The sequence below is a fragment of the Perissodus microlepis genome, chromosome 2 (assembly GCF_051167445.1).
Source record: "Perissodus microlepis isolate ML-2025 ecotype Zambia chromosome 2, ASM5116744v1, whole genome shotgun sequence".
NCBI classification, from domain to species: Eukaryota; Metazoa; Chordata; class Actinopteri; order Cichliformes; family Cichlidae; genus Perissodus; species Perissodus microlepis.
This window is the reverse complement of record NC_140462.1, coordinates 28,805,483-28,823,477: the sequence shown is the minus strand read 5'-3', so window position 1 is coordinate 28,823,477 and position 17,995 is coordinate 28,805,483. Positions and strand designations below refer to the sequence as shown.

The window sequence follows — 17,995 nt, the reverse complement described above, 5'->3', positions numbered from 1 at the left end:
GAAAAGTTGTTCAGCTGGGATGCTTAAGTTAACCCCCTGTTGCGCCTCCAGGCTTGCAATACACTGGTGGAAACCTTGCTGTATGTGAACATTTTCCAGCATCCCAGACGTGCTTTCATCTCCTTCACTCTCGACTCTGCTCTTCCCTCATAACCATAACAATTTACACATCATCTCCCTTACAATTTCAAAAGTTTTAAAGTTGCATCTGTCTCCTCCTTATCCACCTTTACTATTTTTTTTCACACAAACAAAATAAGATTCTGTGTTATTCATGCGAAAAGAGGGTAGTCGTAAACCCTGCATGCATGAATCTGCAAAAAAACAAACAAAAAGAAAACCTTTTGCATTGTCAAGAGGATGAATTAGGTACTGCAGTACAAAACAATACTGCAGGACTCATACTAGGATGTGTGACTTATGAAGCAAGATCTTCAGTGACTGTGCTGTGAATGTTTCAAAAGATTTGCAAATTCATTATATCTATTTTTTATATCTATTTTAGCCCCCCAAAATCCCAAAAAAGGGATCAGAAGTCACCTGTTCGCACTCCTCTTAATTTGAATTCAGCTCTTTTAGAAATATTTGCAGACCTGATAACAACTCAGACTAGACTTCTGCAGAGATTTAAAAGAGCAATTTTCCATTAGTTAGAACCTTGAGATTTGTACTATATTTAAAAGTTTATAGATGCAAGTTGAAAAAAAACTTACATAATGTTTCTTCTTACAGCAAAATCTACAGCATCTTTTATCATGGTTTTTGTAGACAATAAAAAGTATATCAGGATCAACACTGGACAAGAAGCAGTGTTTTATTTGTTTTTTCTAGTAAAAGATAAATCTTCAAATATTATCTTTGGTACAATGATAGATACGATGAATGCATGAAGAAAAAAATACGTTTTGATTTGCCATTTTAAAAGGGCACTCTAGACTAAAAGGGCAGGAACAATTGCTCCCTGTGTCACTTCATGTGCACACTCTAGCACATTGAGTAAGTCCAAGTGAGGGATTTCTGTCCTAGAATTTCAAATGAGATCAGAGAATGCTCCAATTATAAAGGGTGCTTTAGGCCATGCGGGTGGCAGCCATAATTTTGTAATTTTAAACTGATGAAAAATGTGTGAATTGCTTATGTAGTTCTTTTTGAGGGTTTGTTCAGACCAAATTTGATTTGCATTAATCTCTTCTTTCAAAATTATCATTTCTTAATAAGACAGAACTCAGTCCCAGCTCAAGCAGATGAGGTTAAGAAAACATGCACGGCCCTGCCAGTACCAGTTAAGAGAGTCATAACCTTACTGTGTAACTTACATCATTTAAGTTGAGCTATTAATTACTCTGAAAAAAGAATTCTGAAGAACTACTCAATAAAGCAGAGAATCCATTTGAAAACAAATTATTAATTTGGTATAGGAGCCATGATGGTGAAGCGCTATTAACCCACGAGAGCCTTTGTTTGTTAACTGACTGATTAGATTGAGAAACCTATTTTAAAGTGATATTTGTCCTTCTGTCATTATGTAGTTATTCTGATGTGAATTAAATTAACCCTTTAAGACCTACCATAGAACCAAGTCCGCCAGAGCTTATATTATATTTTTACATGCTGTAGTGCCATTTTTGGGAGCATTTCAAGTTGCTATACATCAATACAACCATTATAGCCCAAATTTTAATGATATGTATGCATTAAGTGCATAGTAATTACATAAATTGCAAAAAAGTGCAATAAACTACAAAAAAATTTAAAATCGTTTTTGTTTTTTTAACATATATTTCTAGTTAGAGAAATTTAAGAGGCTTATCCCTCAAAACTGTAAATACAAAAAAGTTGCACAAAATAGTTTCCTACCACAGGAAATTTATTTTGAGTGTCTTCATAGTTTTATTTTTGAAATACACCAATTTTTATATACTGCAGGAAAAACGAAAATAAATATTATGATGCAAATTTGCAAAAAAAACCAGCATATGCATCAAAATAAACTATTTCCAGCAGTGCAATATGAGTCCTAAGCATCCCAGAAACGACTCAGAAAGTCATAAAGTCAAAGATAACTTTTAAAAACACCAGTATAGGCTGATGAGGCCCTGATGGTAAAAAAAAAAACTACATTTCCGCAAAAATGACGTCACTCCTGGTTTCGGGCAGGTCATGGCGGACATGCACTAGTTCGCGCTGACGTCTATTCCAACGTAGGAAGTGTTATGAACAGCTGATCGGATCGGTAAAGCGTGTTTCTGGAATATTATGTATTTGTTGCTGCAAGCGCTTTTTATGCAGTTTTTGCAAAGCTATATGTGGAAGGAAACTGTCACGTAGGACAAGCTGATGGCATAAGATGTAAGTACAACTCCTCCGGTTTCATATGCAAAAAAAAATTATTGCGCTAGCTTACGTGGTTGCAGTGCTACCAGATTTTAAAATAGTTACGCAAAACAGAGCGTGCCCGCTCCGACCGGCTTTAAAGGGTTAAGCAGAAACATTTTTATGCCTGTAAAGTAAACATGTAAATAGTCTACACTTACTACAGGCAAACAAAGATACAGTTTGGACTGTTGCATTGATGGACTTTTTTTTGGACAATATTTTCTCCAAGGTAAATAACAAAACAAATGAAAAAAAGTTTCTTGGTTAACTACTGCATGCATACCCCAAAGTCAGGTAGGGTCATGAAAAAAAGCATATCTTTATGAACAAAAAAATAATAAATTCAGTTGAAACCCCCATAAGGGCCACCTGCAATTCACTGATATTTCAATTTCTGCCCTTCCCAAAAGTGCTCCCTTCTCTCCATTTTCCTGTGAATGAGGTTTATGTGGCTGGCTCTGCATGAAATATGCCAAATTTCCCACATATGTAAACAACAAAAATGGGAGGAGGGCTAAAAACAGCCCTGGAGGAATCCCTGAAAACAGCTCCTCCATTTGGACGTATATTATTAGCCTGCATGATTCAAAACACCTGGTGGGGGTGGGGGTATCAACTCTGCAGAGGAAAAGATTACATCTCATTTACAAACAGGTTTAAAAACCAGGCCAAAGGAATATTCAATGGGTTGAAAGGGCATATTCAAATTAACACTTGGGGGATATTGTCAATATTTTTCCATAAAACCCAGTCCAACATGGTCTAAGGAGCTTGGAACGAAAAGCGTCTCTTTAAGTTGCTTGAAGATGTTTCACCTATCACAGAGAAGCTTCTTCAGCTCTAAGGTCAAATGGTAGAGAGTCCCAGATTTAAGTCCTAGGGGAGTGTCCCCCAAGAGGGTCGTGAACCCCCTGGGGGGATGACTGAGAACCTTCACAGACATACCAGTCCAACATGGTTTGTTGACTATGTATTTTATTCACCGAGCATTGATTTCTCTCAAGCTGGCAAGGAGTACCATTTAATGTTAAAACATGTAAAAATATGTAAATAATATGAAAATGACAAAAAATATCACTATTTTGTGGCCATATGCCGTAAACCTCCTGTGCTAAAATATACTGAAATTGATCTAATGAGTCAGAGGAAAGGGCACTGACAAAGCTTAGCAAGGTGACCCCTGTACAGACAGGATTTCCTACTGGATCAGCAGGAAGATAACAGAAGAAAAGGAACTGATATGATGGTTTTGAAAACCACTGCGGGTTGCTTACCCCTTCAATTATTCAAATAAGCTCTATATTAACTCAATCCCGGGGTACTGGGAGACTTTATTTGATATGCACAGAATATCTTCCTTCCTTACGGCAGCCACAAAAAGGTCTTTTTTACAACATCCCTCTTGGTAATGCTGGTCAAAGGCTGTAGCCTCCCTTAAGCTTCATGGCTCCTTTGACCCACATTGCTTTTCAAAAGATTTACCTTGAGCAATGCACAACAGCTACCAGAGGGAAGGGTAAAAGGAGTAAAACGGACACAATTCTGGCACACATGAAAGAGGACAGTGTAAACACCTGAGCGCACAGATGGTTCGTTCACTTTTTATCCCCCTTTGATGAGATATTTAAATGAAATGGCTCTCAAGTTTTGACAGACATGACAGATACTGTGAAGTCTCTTGAAATGGGAAGCAAACCTTTTTATTCTGTACTTAAATGATGCTTTAAAAAATACCTTAAGACCAGTGTTAGCTTGTGAGTCGAGGTTAAGCAGTATGTTACCTTCATGCCAAACACACACAAATACCACATTCATTTTTGAAAGGGGGAATATGTAGTGGCATAGTCAAGCTCATTTTTACTCCCATATTCTTACCTGTGAGAGCTCGCTGGCATCTATTTGACCGTTATTGTCTGTATCAAAGCGTTTGAACATGACATCAACCAGTTGCTTCTTGGCAACCATGCTGTCCTTGTGTTTCCCATGGCTGGCAGTCCCCATGTATCGTTTCTCATGCAAATCCAGAATCTTGTTTTTCAGCCGCCGGTAGTCGCTCAGTCTACAGTTATCATCTGGGGGGAAAAAAGAAAAGGCAAACTGGTTGGATGATGGAGAGTTTATTTATTTATTTGTAGTAAAAAATGCAATAAGAGCTAAGGGGAAACTATATGTTTATTTTATCCGATAACATGTTTCATGAATATCAAAATTATTCCCAAGTGCAGAACAAAGCACAATTAAAAACATTGAACTTATTATTTGTAACAATGGATGTAGTGTTTTCACATTTTTAGCCAATTAGTACCCAAGCAAAGTAGAATCCCCTTGAAGATTCACATTATTAAACATTAGCTCTTGTTTATATTCAGCAAAACCCAAATCTGTATAGGTCTCTGACTATGAGGTGCCGTAAGGGACATTATTACTGAAACGCTCTCACGCACACTACTGAAACGCTCTCACACACACTACTGAAATGCTCTCACACACACTACTGAAATTTTAGCTCTCACACACACAACTGAAACGCTCTCACACACACAACTGAAACGCTCTCACACACACTACTGAAACGCTCTCACACACACTACTGAAACGCTCTCACGCACACTACTGAAATGCTCTCACACACACTACTGAAATTTTAGCTCTCACACACACAACTGAAACGCTCTCACACACACTACTGAAATGCTCTCACACACACTACTGAAATTTTAGCTCTCACACACACAACTGAAACGCTCTCACACACACTACTGAAACGCTCTCACACACACTACTGAAACGCTCTCACACACACTACTGAAATTTTAGCTCTCACACACACAACTGAAACGCTCTCACACACACTACTGAAACGCTCTCACACACACTACTGAAATGCTCTCACACACACTACTGAAATTTTAGCTCTCATACACACTACTGAAACGCTCTCACACACACTACTGAAACGCTCTCACACACACAACTGAAACGCTCTCACACACACAACTGAAACGCTCTCACGCACACTACTGAAACGCTCTCACACACACTACTGAAATTTTAGCTCTCATACACACAACTGAAACGCTCTCACGCACACTACTGAAACGCTCTCACACACACAACTGAAACGCTCTCACACACACAACTGAAACGCTCTCACACACACTACTGAAACGCTCTCACACACAATACTGAAATTTTAGCTCTCACACACACAACTGAAACGCTCTCACGCACACTACTGAAACGCTCTCACGCACACTACTGAAACGCTCTCACACACACTACTGAAATTTTAGCTCTCACACACACAACTGAAACGCTCTCACACACACTACTGAAATTTTAGCTCTCACACACACAACTGAAACACTCTCACACACACTACTGAAATGCTCTCACACACACTACTGAAATGCTCTCACACACACTACTGAAATTTTAGCTCTCACACACACTACTGAAAAACCAAGGCATTTCAGTTGAACAGGAAGGCGTTTCAGTTGAACAGGAAGGCGTTTCAGTTGAACAGGAAGGCATTTCAGTTGAACAGGAAGGCATTTCAGTTGAACAGGAAGGCATTTCAGTTAAACAGGAAGGCATTTCAGTTGAACAGGAAGGCGTTTCAGTTGAACAGGAAGGCGTTTCAGTTAAACAGGAAGGCATTTCAGTTGAACAGGAAGTTAATTCTTGACAAGGAAACTGAAGGAAAAAGTGGTAGATTTCAAACAAACCACTACACAGATGTCTACTCAGCAACCTGCTAGTTAGGGGTGGGTTTTTATCATCGATTAAAATCGATTCTAGCTTGGATAACGTGAAATCGATTCATTAAAATCCTGAATCGATTTTTTTAATATAAATTTATTTTGCCCGAAATGCCAGAATCTCAGGTGAAACCTCACAAAATTTCAACAACCACCAAACAGCTAAGACAGTAAATGAGAGCAGGTACACGGATTCTGCACAAAGACGTAAACACACAGCGCGGACCCGCGGATCAGAATCAGTGAGATGTCGCCTTTCTCCCCCGACGGCACGGAAACGGTCGGGGCTGAAAGCCGACAGCTAGCTGATTCTGATCTGTCGAGGGTCCGGCTTTGTTTTCACGCCGTTTTTGCGCCGATTCTAAAGCTGTTAGTTTTATCTCTCTCCAAACAATATTGACCGAACCAGCAGCAAAAGAAGATCCAAACTGAGCTTCACATAAACATCGTCATGAATTCCCTCTGACGTTTACTGTTTTGCTTCCACCACAATAAAATCACACTTCATGTACAGCTCTCTCTCTCTCTTTCTCTCTTTCTCCATACTTCAAGAACAGTTTCCCGTCTAAAAATCTGTTTTCTGCATTATTCGCTTGCTTGTTACGCACAAGTCTACCGTTGTTTACAGCGCTGTCGGCCGATGTTTTTTTTTTTTCATTTTACATACTTCCGAAAAGAAAACCTAATTTCTGCCGTTCAATACTGAACAAATTTAAACTTTTTAAAATTATGCAAAATGCAAAACGCTTAGCCGTGTCTCTAATAAAGCCGCTGGAACGTCAGAGGTAACGTTCATATGTTGATTAATGGTTTTGTTTCGTTTTTGATGTACTGCAGAATATTTTTTATAAAATCCCAGGCCAGGAAAAATCACCTTCATGTTTTTCTGTGTTTTATCTTCAGCTACTTTTACACAAAGGCATCTGCTGTGACGCTTATACCTTTGATAAAGTCTTGCGTGTGTCAGCTTCCTTTTTTTAGATACAAAAATATGTAAATGTACTGATCTGAATTATAATATTTCTGACTGTCAAAATTTCCCAGAATCAAATCGAATTGAATTGAATCAAATCGAATTCAATCGAATCGTGGAACAAATCGATTCTGGACCTTAGTGAGACAGCTGCATTACTTAACAATATATTAGCCTCAGCATAAGTCAAAATTTAGAATAGCAGGAGACGGGCATTATCCTGGTTATTTTTTTGGCATATGTGCTTTTTGTCTTTTTTAGCAAAGAAAAAAATATCTTAAAATCATCAATAAAACCAGGGAGAGAAGGCTTAGCGTTCCTCCATTTAGCACAATGGATATGATATTTACTCAAAAGTATGATGATGTTAATAATGTCTGGGACACCCAATGCTAGATGATCCATATAAAAAAAATTATGATGTAATTCAAATACTGGCACATCATTAATATTTAGGGAAATCCAATTTTTTAAGTTGCACCAAATACATTGTGTGATAGGGCATAGGAAAAAAAAGATGTTCTAGGGTTTCATTTTCATCAGTACAAAAAGAACACTGATCCACCTCAAAGCCAAATCTTTTTTTTTAGAAATTCTGCCACAGGATTAATTTTGTTTAAAGTGTGTTTCTTTAACTTTAGGTAGAATAGGCTATTTCATAAATTTTTAGTATGCTTTATCCAGTGTATATGAAATAACTAAATTAGAACCATGCAATGTAACCATTCTGTTGTAACTATGAAATATTTTGTCTTTGAAGAAACTACTAACAAATTTCTTATTGCATTTTTATCAAACAGCTGACATTGCCCTAGCAATAAATTTGGGAGCACTGATGAGAAATTATTGTATATCATAAAAATTTTAATCAAATGAAGCAGAGGCAGTGGGACCAGTTCACAAAAATTTGTTATATTCACTTTGAGAACAGTTTAGACAATATTTTTCTGAAAAGTCTGTGTAACTTAGAATGACACCATTATCATCCAACAAATCTGTTATGAATATAATCTTTTTGTTCAAACCAGTCACTCTCGAAAATTGATTTTTGATTAAGTGTTATTACCCTATTATTCCATAAGGTTGAATTATGGGGAGAGGTTGTGGGTAAATCTCATTTTCCCAAAAATGCAAAGTCTGTTTTGGAAAGTTTGATATCTTTATGGGGATTTTATTTACCGCAAAATCACATTTCAAAATAAAGTCTAATCCTGTATACTATTTTATTAAACAAGGATCAGCCGTCCCCAACCCCCAGGTCCTGGACCAGTACCGGTCTGTGAGTCGTTTGGTACCGGGTCGCAAGAGTTGAGGCTTGAGTTTGAAATTTATGGTTTTCATGGTATTTATCGTTTTTTTATTTTTATATCGTTTACGTGGCGCAAAAAAGGTTGGGGACTGCTATACTAGCAGGTTGCTGAGTAGACATCCTTGTAGTGTTTTGAAATATACCACTTTTTCCATCAGTTTCCTTGTCAGGAAACAACTTCCTGTTCAGCGGAAATGCCTCTGGTTTCAGTGGAGTGTGTGAGAGCGTTTCAGTTGTGTGTGTGAGAGCTAAAATTTCAGTAGTGTGTGAGAGCTAAAATTTCAGTAGTGTGTGTGAGAGCATTTCAGTAGTGTGTGTGAGAGCGTTTCAGTTGTGTGTGTGAGAGCTAAAATTTCAGTAGTGTGTGTGAGAGCGTTTCAGTAGTGTGTGTGAGAGCTAAAATTTCAGTAGTGTGTGTGAGAGCGTTTCAGTAGTGTGTGTGAGAGCTAAAATTTCAGTAGTGTGTGTGAGAGCGTTTCAGTAGTGTGCGTGAGAGCGTTTCAGTAGTGTGCGTGAGAGCGTTTCAGTTGTGTGTGTGAGAGCTAAAATTTCAGTAGTGTACGTGAGAGCGTTTCAGTAGTGTGTGTGAGAGCGTTTCAGTTGTGTGTGTGAGAGCGTTTCAGTAGTGTGCGTGAGAGCGTTTCAGTTGTGTGTGTGAGAGCTAAAATTTCAGTAGTGTGTGTGAGAGCGTTTCAGTTGTGTGCGTGAGAGCGTTTCAGTTGTGTGTGTGAGAGCTAAAATTTCAGTAGTGTGTGTGAGAGCGTTTCAGTAGTGTGTGTGAGAGCGTTTCAGTTGTGTGTGTGAGAGCGTTTCAGTTGTGTGTGTGAGAGCTAAAATTTCAGTAGTGTGTGTGAGAGCGTTTCAGTAGTGTGTGTGAGAGCGTTTCAGTTGTGTGTGTGAGAGCGTTTCAGTTGTGTGTGTGAGAGCTAAAATTTCAGTAGTGTGTGTGAGAGCGTTTCAGTAGTGTGTGTGAGAGCGTTTCAGTTGTGTGTGTGAGAGCTAAAATTTCAGTAGTGTGTGTGAGAGCGTTTCAGTAGTGTGTGTGAGAGCGTTTCAGTAGTGTGTGTGAGAGCGTTTCAGTTGTGTGTGTGAGAGCTAAAATTTCAGTAGTGTGTGTGAGAGCATTTCAGTAGTGTACGTGAGAGCATTTCAGTAGTGTGCGTGAGAGCGTTTCAGTTGTGTGTGTGAGAGCTAAAATTTCAGTAGTGTGTGTGAGAGCATTTCAGTAGTGTGCGTGAGAGCGTTTCAGTAATAATGTCCCTTACGGCACCTCATATCTGACTGTCTTCCTCATAATAACAAACGCTAAGGATTATTTTCCCGAGGGGAGCACAAAGTGTGACAGACGCGCTGCCTTCACTGCCTCAAACTAAGAAAGCGGGAGCCTCTTCAACACAAAGAAACTGATGAACAAATCCATCACACAGGTGTCAAACACTAACCCTGACAGCAACAGAAAACACGTTGGTTTTGTATTTACAATCCACCATCAAAGGCTCCAGATCAAAGACATAAACTACATGAAAGATTCAGCAGAGTAGAGTGGAGCCAAAGAGAAAAATAAGGACTAAAACTAGAGGTTGACACATGTCATATCAGCTTCTCCTTGTTAAATCTGGAAGTCTCTCTCCACTAATAACAGTTATATTAGCTGATGTCAACAAGCACATGGGAAAAACGTTGCTGTTCACTGGGAAGTCTTTTAAGTCTCTAGAGAGGACGCTGACATCTATACCACATCTTACTGCGTGATCAACATGGGACAAGTATGGAATAATAGCTTCGTTGCAGAATCTCATGTGAGACAAATGATCTTTGTTGGGGATGATCAAGCAGGAATGATTTAGTGAGTCTGGTAATGAGAATTTCACACAGTAGAACTGGGTTCTCACCGAGAGCTGATGACTAGCTAAGTAGAATCAGAGTGACCCCAGAAACCAATGACATGTCATTATGAGATACCTGGGATCTCATTTTTGTACTGTAAATTTCTTCAAGCATTCCTTTATAGAAACAAATTGAGCAATCAGTGAGCATTTAAATGAGATGCTTGATGTAATCCCGACGCTCGCCATCATTTGGATATGACAGCCTTGAAGAAGTTCTCCTAAAACTCTGCCAGGGAAATAAACTGGATTTCACCGAAACTATCATTTTCATCTCAGTTCTCTGTGACCTTGTAAAGTCCCCAAGGCGTAAAAACTCTATTCTTCGCATTCGTATAATGTTTATTATTATCATGAAGAAAGTCTAAAAATTAAGTAAAAAAATATGGTAGCGTAAAGATTTAGTGTAAATAACAATGTACAACCGACACTTAACTTATTGTGTGGATGCCCTCAAGGGCATCCACACTATTGAGTTCCTGTTTCTCTTTATTCTTTATTCCACTATTTTATTGTGTGGATGCTTTAAGCATCCACACTATTGAGTTCCTCTTGGGACTTCCGTACACTTTTTGGCACTTAACTACTTCCACAATTTTCAGCCGATTTTCACCGTTCAAATTTTAAACTATTCTGCTATTTCTGCTAATGTGTGCTATGACTTTTGGTATTTTTCACTATTATACTTTTTAAAATATTAAGCTTAATTTGTCCCATTGAAATGAATGGGAAACTTCTGCAATTCTGCTAAAATTTGCTTGTTTTTGAAACTTAACTACTTCCTCATATTTTCACGTAGAACAACCATTCAAACTTTAAAATGTTCTCAAATTATTGGGCTATTCAGGTATAAATCAGCTTTTTCAAATCTTTTACCGTTTTACTTTTATGCCTCTTAAAGTTTTCAGTTGCAAAATTGTGATTTTTCACAAAATACATGCGTTGTTATGGTTGCTATGCACTTGGCTTCCAGTGTGCCACTGAAGGTTTTGCAGTCTTCTCTTCATGTCCGAACAACTTCTTGCTACTTGCTCAATTTTCACTCAACTTCCACAAATTATACATCAAAACGTAGGTATTTTTGCTGGCTTTCCGAAAATGTCACTATCATTGTTGTGGGATTTATAGAATTTTGGCAAATCTCCTCAGACCAACACAAAGTTGCAAAACTCTCCATAGAAAGTCAATGGAGAGCTTGTTCAAAATCACCGCTTGATTTCTGTAATGAGAGGCATATTCGAATCGTCATATCTCCTTAACGAAGCAAAGTTGAGACATGAGGCTTGTCCCAGTATATCTTCAGACACTCCTGACGCTCACAATTCAAGAAATATTTTCTCACCTGTTACTGTTCTGAAATGAGTTAGACTTGTTTGAGGGTAGGAAATTCGTCCTTCGCTCAGATTTCTTCAGATTTCAAACTCTGGAAATGAACCACTTTTTCCTCTCGTCATATCTTTTTAATGGATTTCCACAGAGACCTGAAAATTTCCATGACTGTTCACCAAAGCCTGCTGTCTCTTACGGTGAAAGAATGATATTGATACTCCAAATAGATTTAGAGTTAGAAAGCGTTGTTTGAGGGCAAGTCAAGGCAGTTTTTGCTTTGCTCTACTCAGTTATGGTGCATTAGAAGTCAAACATCTTTAATAATTCATATTTTAATGATAAATTGTCAACACTGGAAGATTCCCCCATCTATTCTGAACAAAACGGTGTAAGAATGACCGTTCTAGCCCCTACGGTTAGGAAATTATGGTCATTTGTTTGAGGGGAGTCGTCATTATGAGAAATAGACTGCAAAAATCCTGTGTCTCTCTGTGCTGTGTGCACCTGTTTTGGCGGGAAAAAGTGCACAGGTTCTCTGATTGGTGGATTCAAATTCAGCAGCTCCCAGGCTTTGACCTAGAAACGTACTTCTCTCTCCGTGTGTGTGTGTGCGTGACAACCACAGAGAGAGAGAGAGAGCCTTTTACAGTATTCTGCAAACTTTTATGATTTTACCAGCTTTTCTAATATGGACCTCAGATTCTTGTTAACACTCCATGGCACAAATACTGTTCCCTTTAGGCTCTGTGTATGTGTGTGTGTATCAATATTTCTCCCATTTTAAAGTATTACTCCTCCATAATTGTATTTCTGTTAAATCAAAGTACTTTTACTAAATCTTAGTACTTCTGCTCAATCATAGTATTTCTGCTAAATCATAGTATTTTGCCAAATCTTTGTTTTTGTGCCAAATCATAACATTTGTCTTATGTTATAGTATTACTACTGAGTGGAGGAATTTCTGTCATGTTACAGTATATGTCCTGATTACAGTATTTCTGCTAAATCATAGTATTTCTACTATATTATATTTTTCTCTCTAAATATAGCACTTCTGCTATATAATTGTATTTCTGCCATGTTATAATATTTGTGCTAAACCAGAGTATTTGTGCTGAAACATAGTATTTCTGCCAAATGATAGTATTTCTGCTAAATTATAGTATTTGTGCTAAAACATAGTCTTAATTTAAAATTACAATATTCATAGTTCATCACAGTGTCTCTGGTAAATCACAGTATTTCTGCTATGTTGTACTATTTTTCTAAATCATAGTGTTTCCGTAATGTTTAAGTATTTTTGGCTAAATATATTCTTTCTGTTATCTTATACTATTTCTCCTAAATTCTTGTATTTTTGAGAAGTTATCATGTTTCTGGTAAGTTACAATATTTCTGCTAAGTTCTGCTGTGCTATTGTATTTCTGCCAAGTATAATGTTTCCTCTAAGATATTGCAGTTCTGCTAAGTTATTACATTTTAGCAAAGTTCCTTTGCTTCTGCAAAGTTTTTACAATTTCTGCAACTTTTCAGCTTTTTCAGCTAGTTTTTGCAGACAGCTTCAGCTTTAAAGCATCCACACTGCATTTTCACAGGAAATGCAAATTTTTCTAGTTCTAGTTGCTTCCGTACACTTTTTGGCACTTAACTACTCCCTCAGTTTTCAGCCGATTTTCTCCGTTCAAACTCTAAACTGTTCTGCTCTTTCTGCTAATGTGCGCTATGACTTTTGGTGTTTATTACTATTATACTTTTTAAAATATTACACTTTTTTCCTTTAATTTGTCCCATTGAAATGAATGGGAAACTTCCACAATTCTGCTAAAACTTGCTTGTCTTTGAAACTTAACTACTTCCTCATACTTTCACCTAGAAACTCCATTCAAACTTTAAAACGTTCTCAAATGATTGGGCTATTCCTGTGTGATTCAGCTTTTTCATATCTGTTACCGTTTTCATTTAATGCCTCTTTAAATTTTCAGTTGCAGCTTTGTGATTTTTCAGAAAATACATGTGTTGCTATGGTTGCTATGCAATTAACTCAGAGTGGACAGTGAAACTTTTTCTCTTCATGTCCGAACAACTTCTTGCTACTCGCTCAATTTCCACTCAACTTCCACAAATTATACATCAAAACGTAGGTATTTTTGCTGGCTTTCAGAAAATGCCACTATCACTGTTGTGGAAGTTACAGATTTTTATCAAATCGCCTCAGAGCAACACAATGTCTGAAAACTCTCCATAGAAAGTGAATGGGGACTTTGTTCAAAATCACAGCTGGAACTCTCTAATGAGAGGCATTTTCAAATCGTCATATCTCCTTAACAAAGCAAAGTTAAGACATGAGGCTTGTGCCAATTCATCTAAAGACAGTGCTGACACTCAAGGTCGAAGCAGTTTTTACAGTCATCTTACCGTTGAGCCATAAATTCCGTTTGTTTGAGGGGTGGAAATCTGTCCTCCTCTCATTTTTCAAACTCCGAAAATGAAGCCGTTTCTTCTCTCGTCATATCTCCGCGACTGAGATACAAAGAGCTATGGAAATCGCAGTCAAAGTACACCAAAGTCCGCTGATTCACCCAGTACAAGAATTATGATTCTATCCCACCTAGTTTTTGAGTTACACGACGTTTTGTAACTCCAAAAAACGGCGATTTTCGCCTCTCACCGCGATCTAATTCTGACTGCTCATCACCCTGTTTTTCAAGGCGCCCGCTCTCTTTCCCAGTGGCGCGATTGGTAATGAAACGGATCTTCAGACCGAAGGTCGTGGGTTCGATTCCACCTTGGCCCACATGTTTTTTTCACTACAAATTGATACACCATCACAGACCTGTAATTCATATTGATAATTTATTACAATTCTGCAAAGTTTTATGATTTTAGCAGCTTTTCTAATATGGACCTCAGATTCTTGTTAACAGTCTATGGCAGAAATACATACAAGTACACAGCCTGATGAAGCAGACAGAAGCAGTACCTCTGATTGGTTCAGCATTTTCACCTCTTATCAGCACAAATCTCAGCCTCTTCTGCTGTTTTCATTAGAATTTTAAGCTTTTCAGCAGAAATTCTGCTGATTGAACTCTTTTCAGCAAAGTTTTCAGTTTTTTCTGCTGTTTTCAGATAAAAACTCTTTTCAGCAGAAATTCTGCTGATTGAACTCTTTTCAGCAAAATTTTCAGTTTTTTCTGCTGTTTTCAGAAAAAAACTCTTTTCAGCAGAAATTCTGCTGATTGAACTCTTTTCAGCAGAATTTTCACCTCCTTTATGCCCAAATTCTGCTTATTCACCTCTTCTGAAAAATTTTCAGCCTTTTCACCTCTTATTAGCACAAATCTCAGCTGTTTTCAGAAAAAACTCTTTTCAGCAGAAATTCTGCTGATTGAACTCTTTTCAGCAGAAATTCTGCTAATTGAAATCTTTTCAGCAGAAATTCTGCTGATTCACCTCTTTTCTGCAAAGTTTTCAGCCTTTTCACCTCTTATCAGCACAATTCTCAGCCGCTTCTGCTCATCTCATCACAATTATCAGTCTCTCCACCTCTTCTTTGTGAGAAAGAGTTTGGCGCAGTGAGATGAGTAGCAGCCTTGAGACCAGAAGTGCCAGGTTTGAATCCTACTCAGGGCAATCTTTTTTTTTTTTTTTTTTCAACTTTTTCAGCTTTTTTCAGCAGACATCTTCAGCATTAAGGCATCCACACAGCATTTTCGCAGGAAATGCAAATTTTTCTAGTTAGAAATGATTTACTGAGATTTGCAGTTTTCTGTGATAGCTGTTATTCACTTGGTGGAAAAAGTGAAGAAATACCTTTATCTGTGAATGAAAAGAGAAAAGCAAATAAGAAGAAACACGACAAATATAGATTCTTCCATACAAGCTTGTTAGATAAGATTTTCTCTTTAATACAGATGTCAATATCATGGACAACAGGTGCTATTTGGATACTAGCGCTCTCCTTTTCAAATTTAAAAACTGCCACATTCACTGCGCTGCAATGAAAAGGAAAAGTTAACACCATTAGTGTCTGATCATTGCTATTCCATGCAGGGCAGAAGGGTTCAAGTGAATGTTTGATGAGTGTAAAATTGATGCGAATCGCATGCAATGACCTTTACAGTTACCAACTCCAACCACGAATGTTTACTGTGGGAGATATTGGATCAACATATTGAAGATCATGTTCTCTGCTGTAGTTATGAATATTAAAAAAAACTGAAAAACAAGGTTTATATTTTGTAGGAATGTTGCTCTAACAGTTTGGTCCCAAGATGCATAAAAAAAACACATCTAGATGCTTGTGGACATATTTCACTTTAAAGATTTTTTTCCCTGTAATCTATGTGTTGTGTTTTAAGAGCATCTCTTTTGTTTTGTTTATCCAAAGACATTGTCAGCAGTGTAATTCTACTCCTATGAATGCTTTATTTTCTGATGACCTGGTGTACCAAAATTAGGAAATCATGACCTAGCCAGGTGGATAAAATTAGGTAAGAGAAAGAAGCTCTGGAACAATGACTTTGTCTCTCAGTGATGGTCTGGCTTCTAAAACTATCAAACTGAGGTGTTGACAGATGTTTGAGCTGCACACTCAGTCAGAAGCGCTCTGTAACTAGCAGGGTGTGAACAAAAACAGTGGTGGCTGCTAAGGACTTTCTAGCAGCCGCAGCAGGTAACAAAACAACAGGAACCTCTTTTAAATGACAAAATTTGCTTTGGCTGTCAAAATAGTGATAATGGCTGGTGAATTCTAGGGAATCAAAAAAGTAACTTGCCCTCCAAAGTGTACCAACTGCAGCATGCTGCACATCATGGAGCGGGTTCTGCTTTAACAAGCATCAGTGGCAGAGAAGCTGCCCTGGTCACAGATGGCTGGTAAAATGAATAAAAGATAAATGGCTGCTGGCATACCCTCGGCTAAGGTCAGCTACATAAAAGAAGCATGAACTATCACATGCATGCAGGTCCACACGTGGATGTAAATGAAACTACTTATACACAAACTGCTACCCACAAACATGCATTTAAACACTCCAACATATCCAAACAGTACTTGTCTACACAGGGGAGTTTAAGCAATAATTTGGCAATGGCGACTATAATCTGTCAAATGAACTATGCCAACATGCCTTAGTCAAAACAGTACTTCAGGGAACAAGTAAAAACTCAGCAAAAAGCTGTTGTGTTATTCAGTCCAATCCACTTTGTCAAACTAAGATCTACTGAATGCTGAAAGAATAACTCTCCGTTTCGTGAAATCCAAAGTTTCCTGTAAATATGGAAATGTCTCAGGCATAGAAGTGGCTTTTGAGCTGAAAGCGACGCATCAATGGGGTCTGCTTTTCCTGTGCAATTGCTGGGGTTATCCTAAAAAAAAAAAAAAAAAGAAGAAAAGAAAAAAAGAAGAAAAGAAAAAAAACATTTCCCATTAAAGCTTTGATCATTAAATTGATCATCACTAACTGATGAGCTCTCAGTTCCAACATTGTCTTGTTAATTGAATCATCTGCCTTTTTTCAGTCTTACTGTAGACAAAGACACAGGAAATCAGGATGGGTTATAAAACTGTGCAAACCTCGTCTGGACTCAAAATTACTTGTAATGGAAGAACAAGGGAAGAACAGAGGTGCTTGCTTTGTTTTGTTTTGTTTTGTTTTGTTTTTTTTGTTTTGTTTTTGATGGAGGATCATGTTAGATATCAGTAAAGGGCTTAAAATGGAGTTCTACTGTTCCATCAATATTATAATCTTATTTACAGTAATGATAATGATGTTAAATAATCCTTTAACCTTATCCTTTTATTTTAAAATAATTTGGTGGTAGGAGAGCAGGCTGCTTCAGTAGGAAGTTTAAGACCCTGACTATAACAGCAAGCATGCCTCCAATGACTTCCATGCCTTGGGAGACCAACACGGTAGCCACAGGGTAACTGACAGAGAGCCAACAGTCAACTGATACCGATTACTGTGAAAGTGGAGAGGCTGCAAGACTCAGAGAAATCCAGGGACAAGGACAGCTGCAGGCAACTAATAATCCTTCAACAGGTTCAACTATGAAACCCCGAGAGCTTCCTCTAGATTGATCTTACTGACCGAAGACTCTCTTTTGGTCATCTTGTCTGGGGCTGTAAACAGTGAATCTGAGCATTTATAGCAGGGCAAATGGGTGTGCTTGATTTATAACACAACACTGTCAGCAGGCAAAGCAATGGGCAAAAAGGCAGAGTACATTCTGGACAAATACGTAGTCAATCACAACACACAGAGAAAGGCAGCCATATACTCTCAGATTCACACCTTCGCCTATTTAGAATCACCAGTTAACCTAACATGCATATCTCTGGACTGTGGTAGGCAGCCAG

The 17,995-nt window shown here is 38.0% G+C and overlaps 1 protein-coding gene across 3 annotated transcripts in view; it reads right to left on the bottom strand.

Annotated features, from left to right (window-relative positions):
- The window catches only part of fstl5 (follistatin-like 5), a 201,345-nt gene that overhangs the window by 89,036 nt on the left and 94,314 nt on the right, over window positions 1-17,995 (bottom strand). For all 3 annotated transcript variants that reach the window (XM_084954596.1, XM_084954604.1, XM_084954614.1), the window contains exon 5: window positions 4,252-4,448. In XM_084954596.1, the coding sequence (XP_084810722.1) occupies window positions 4,252-4,448 (197 nt within the window). The remainder of the gene's footprint in view (window positions 1-4,251; window positions 4,449-17,995) is intronic.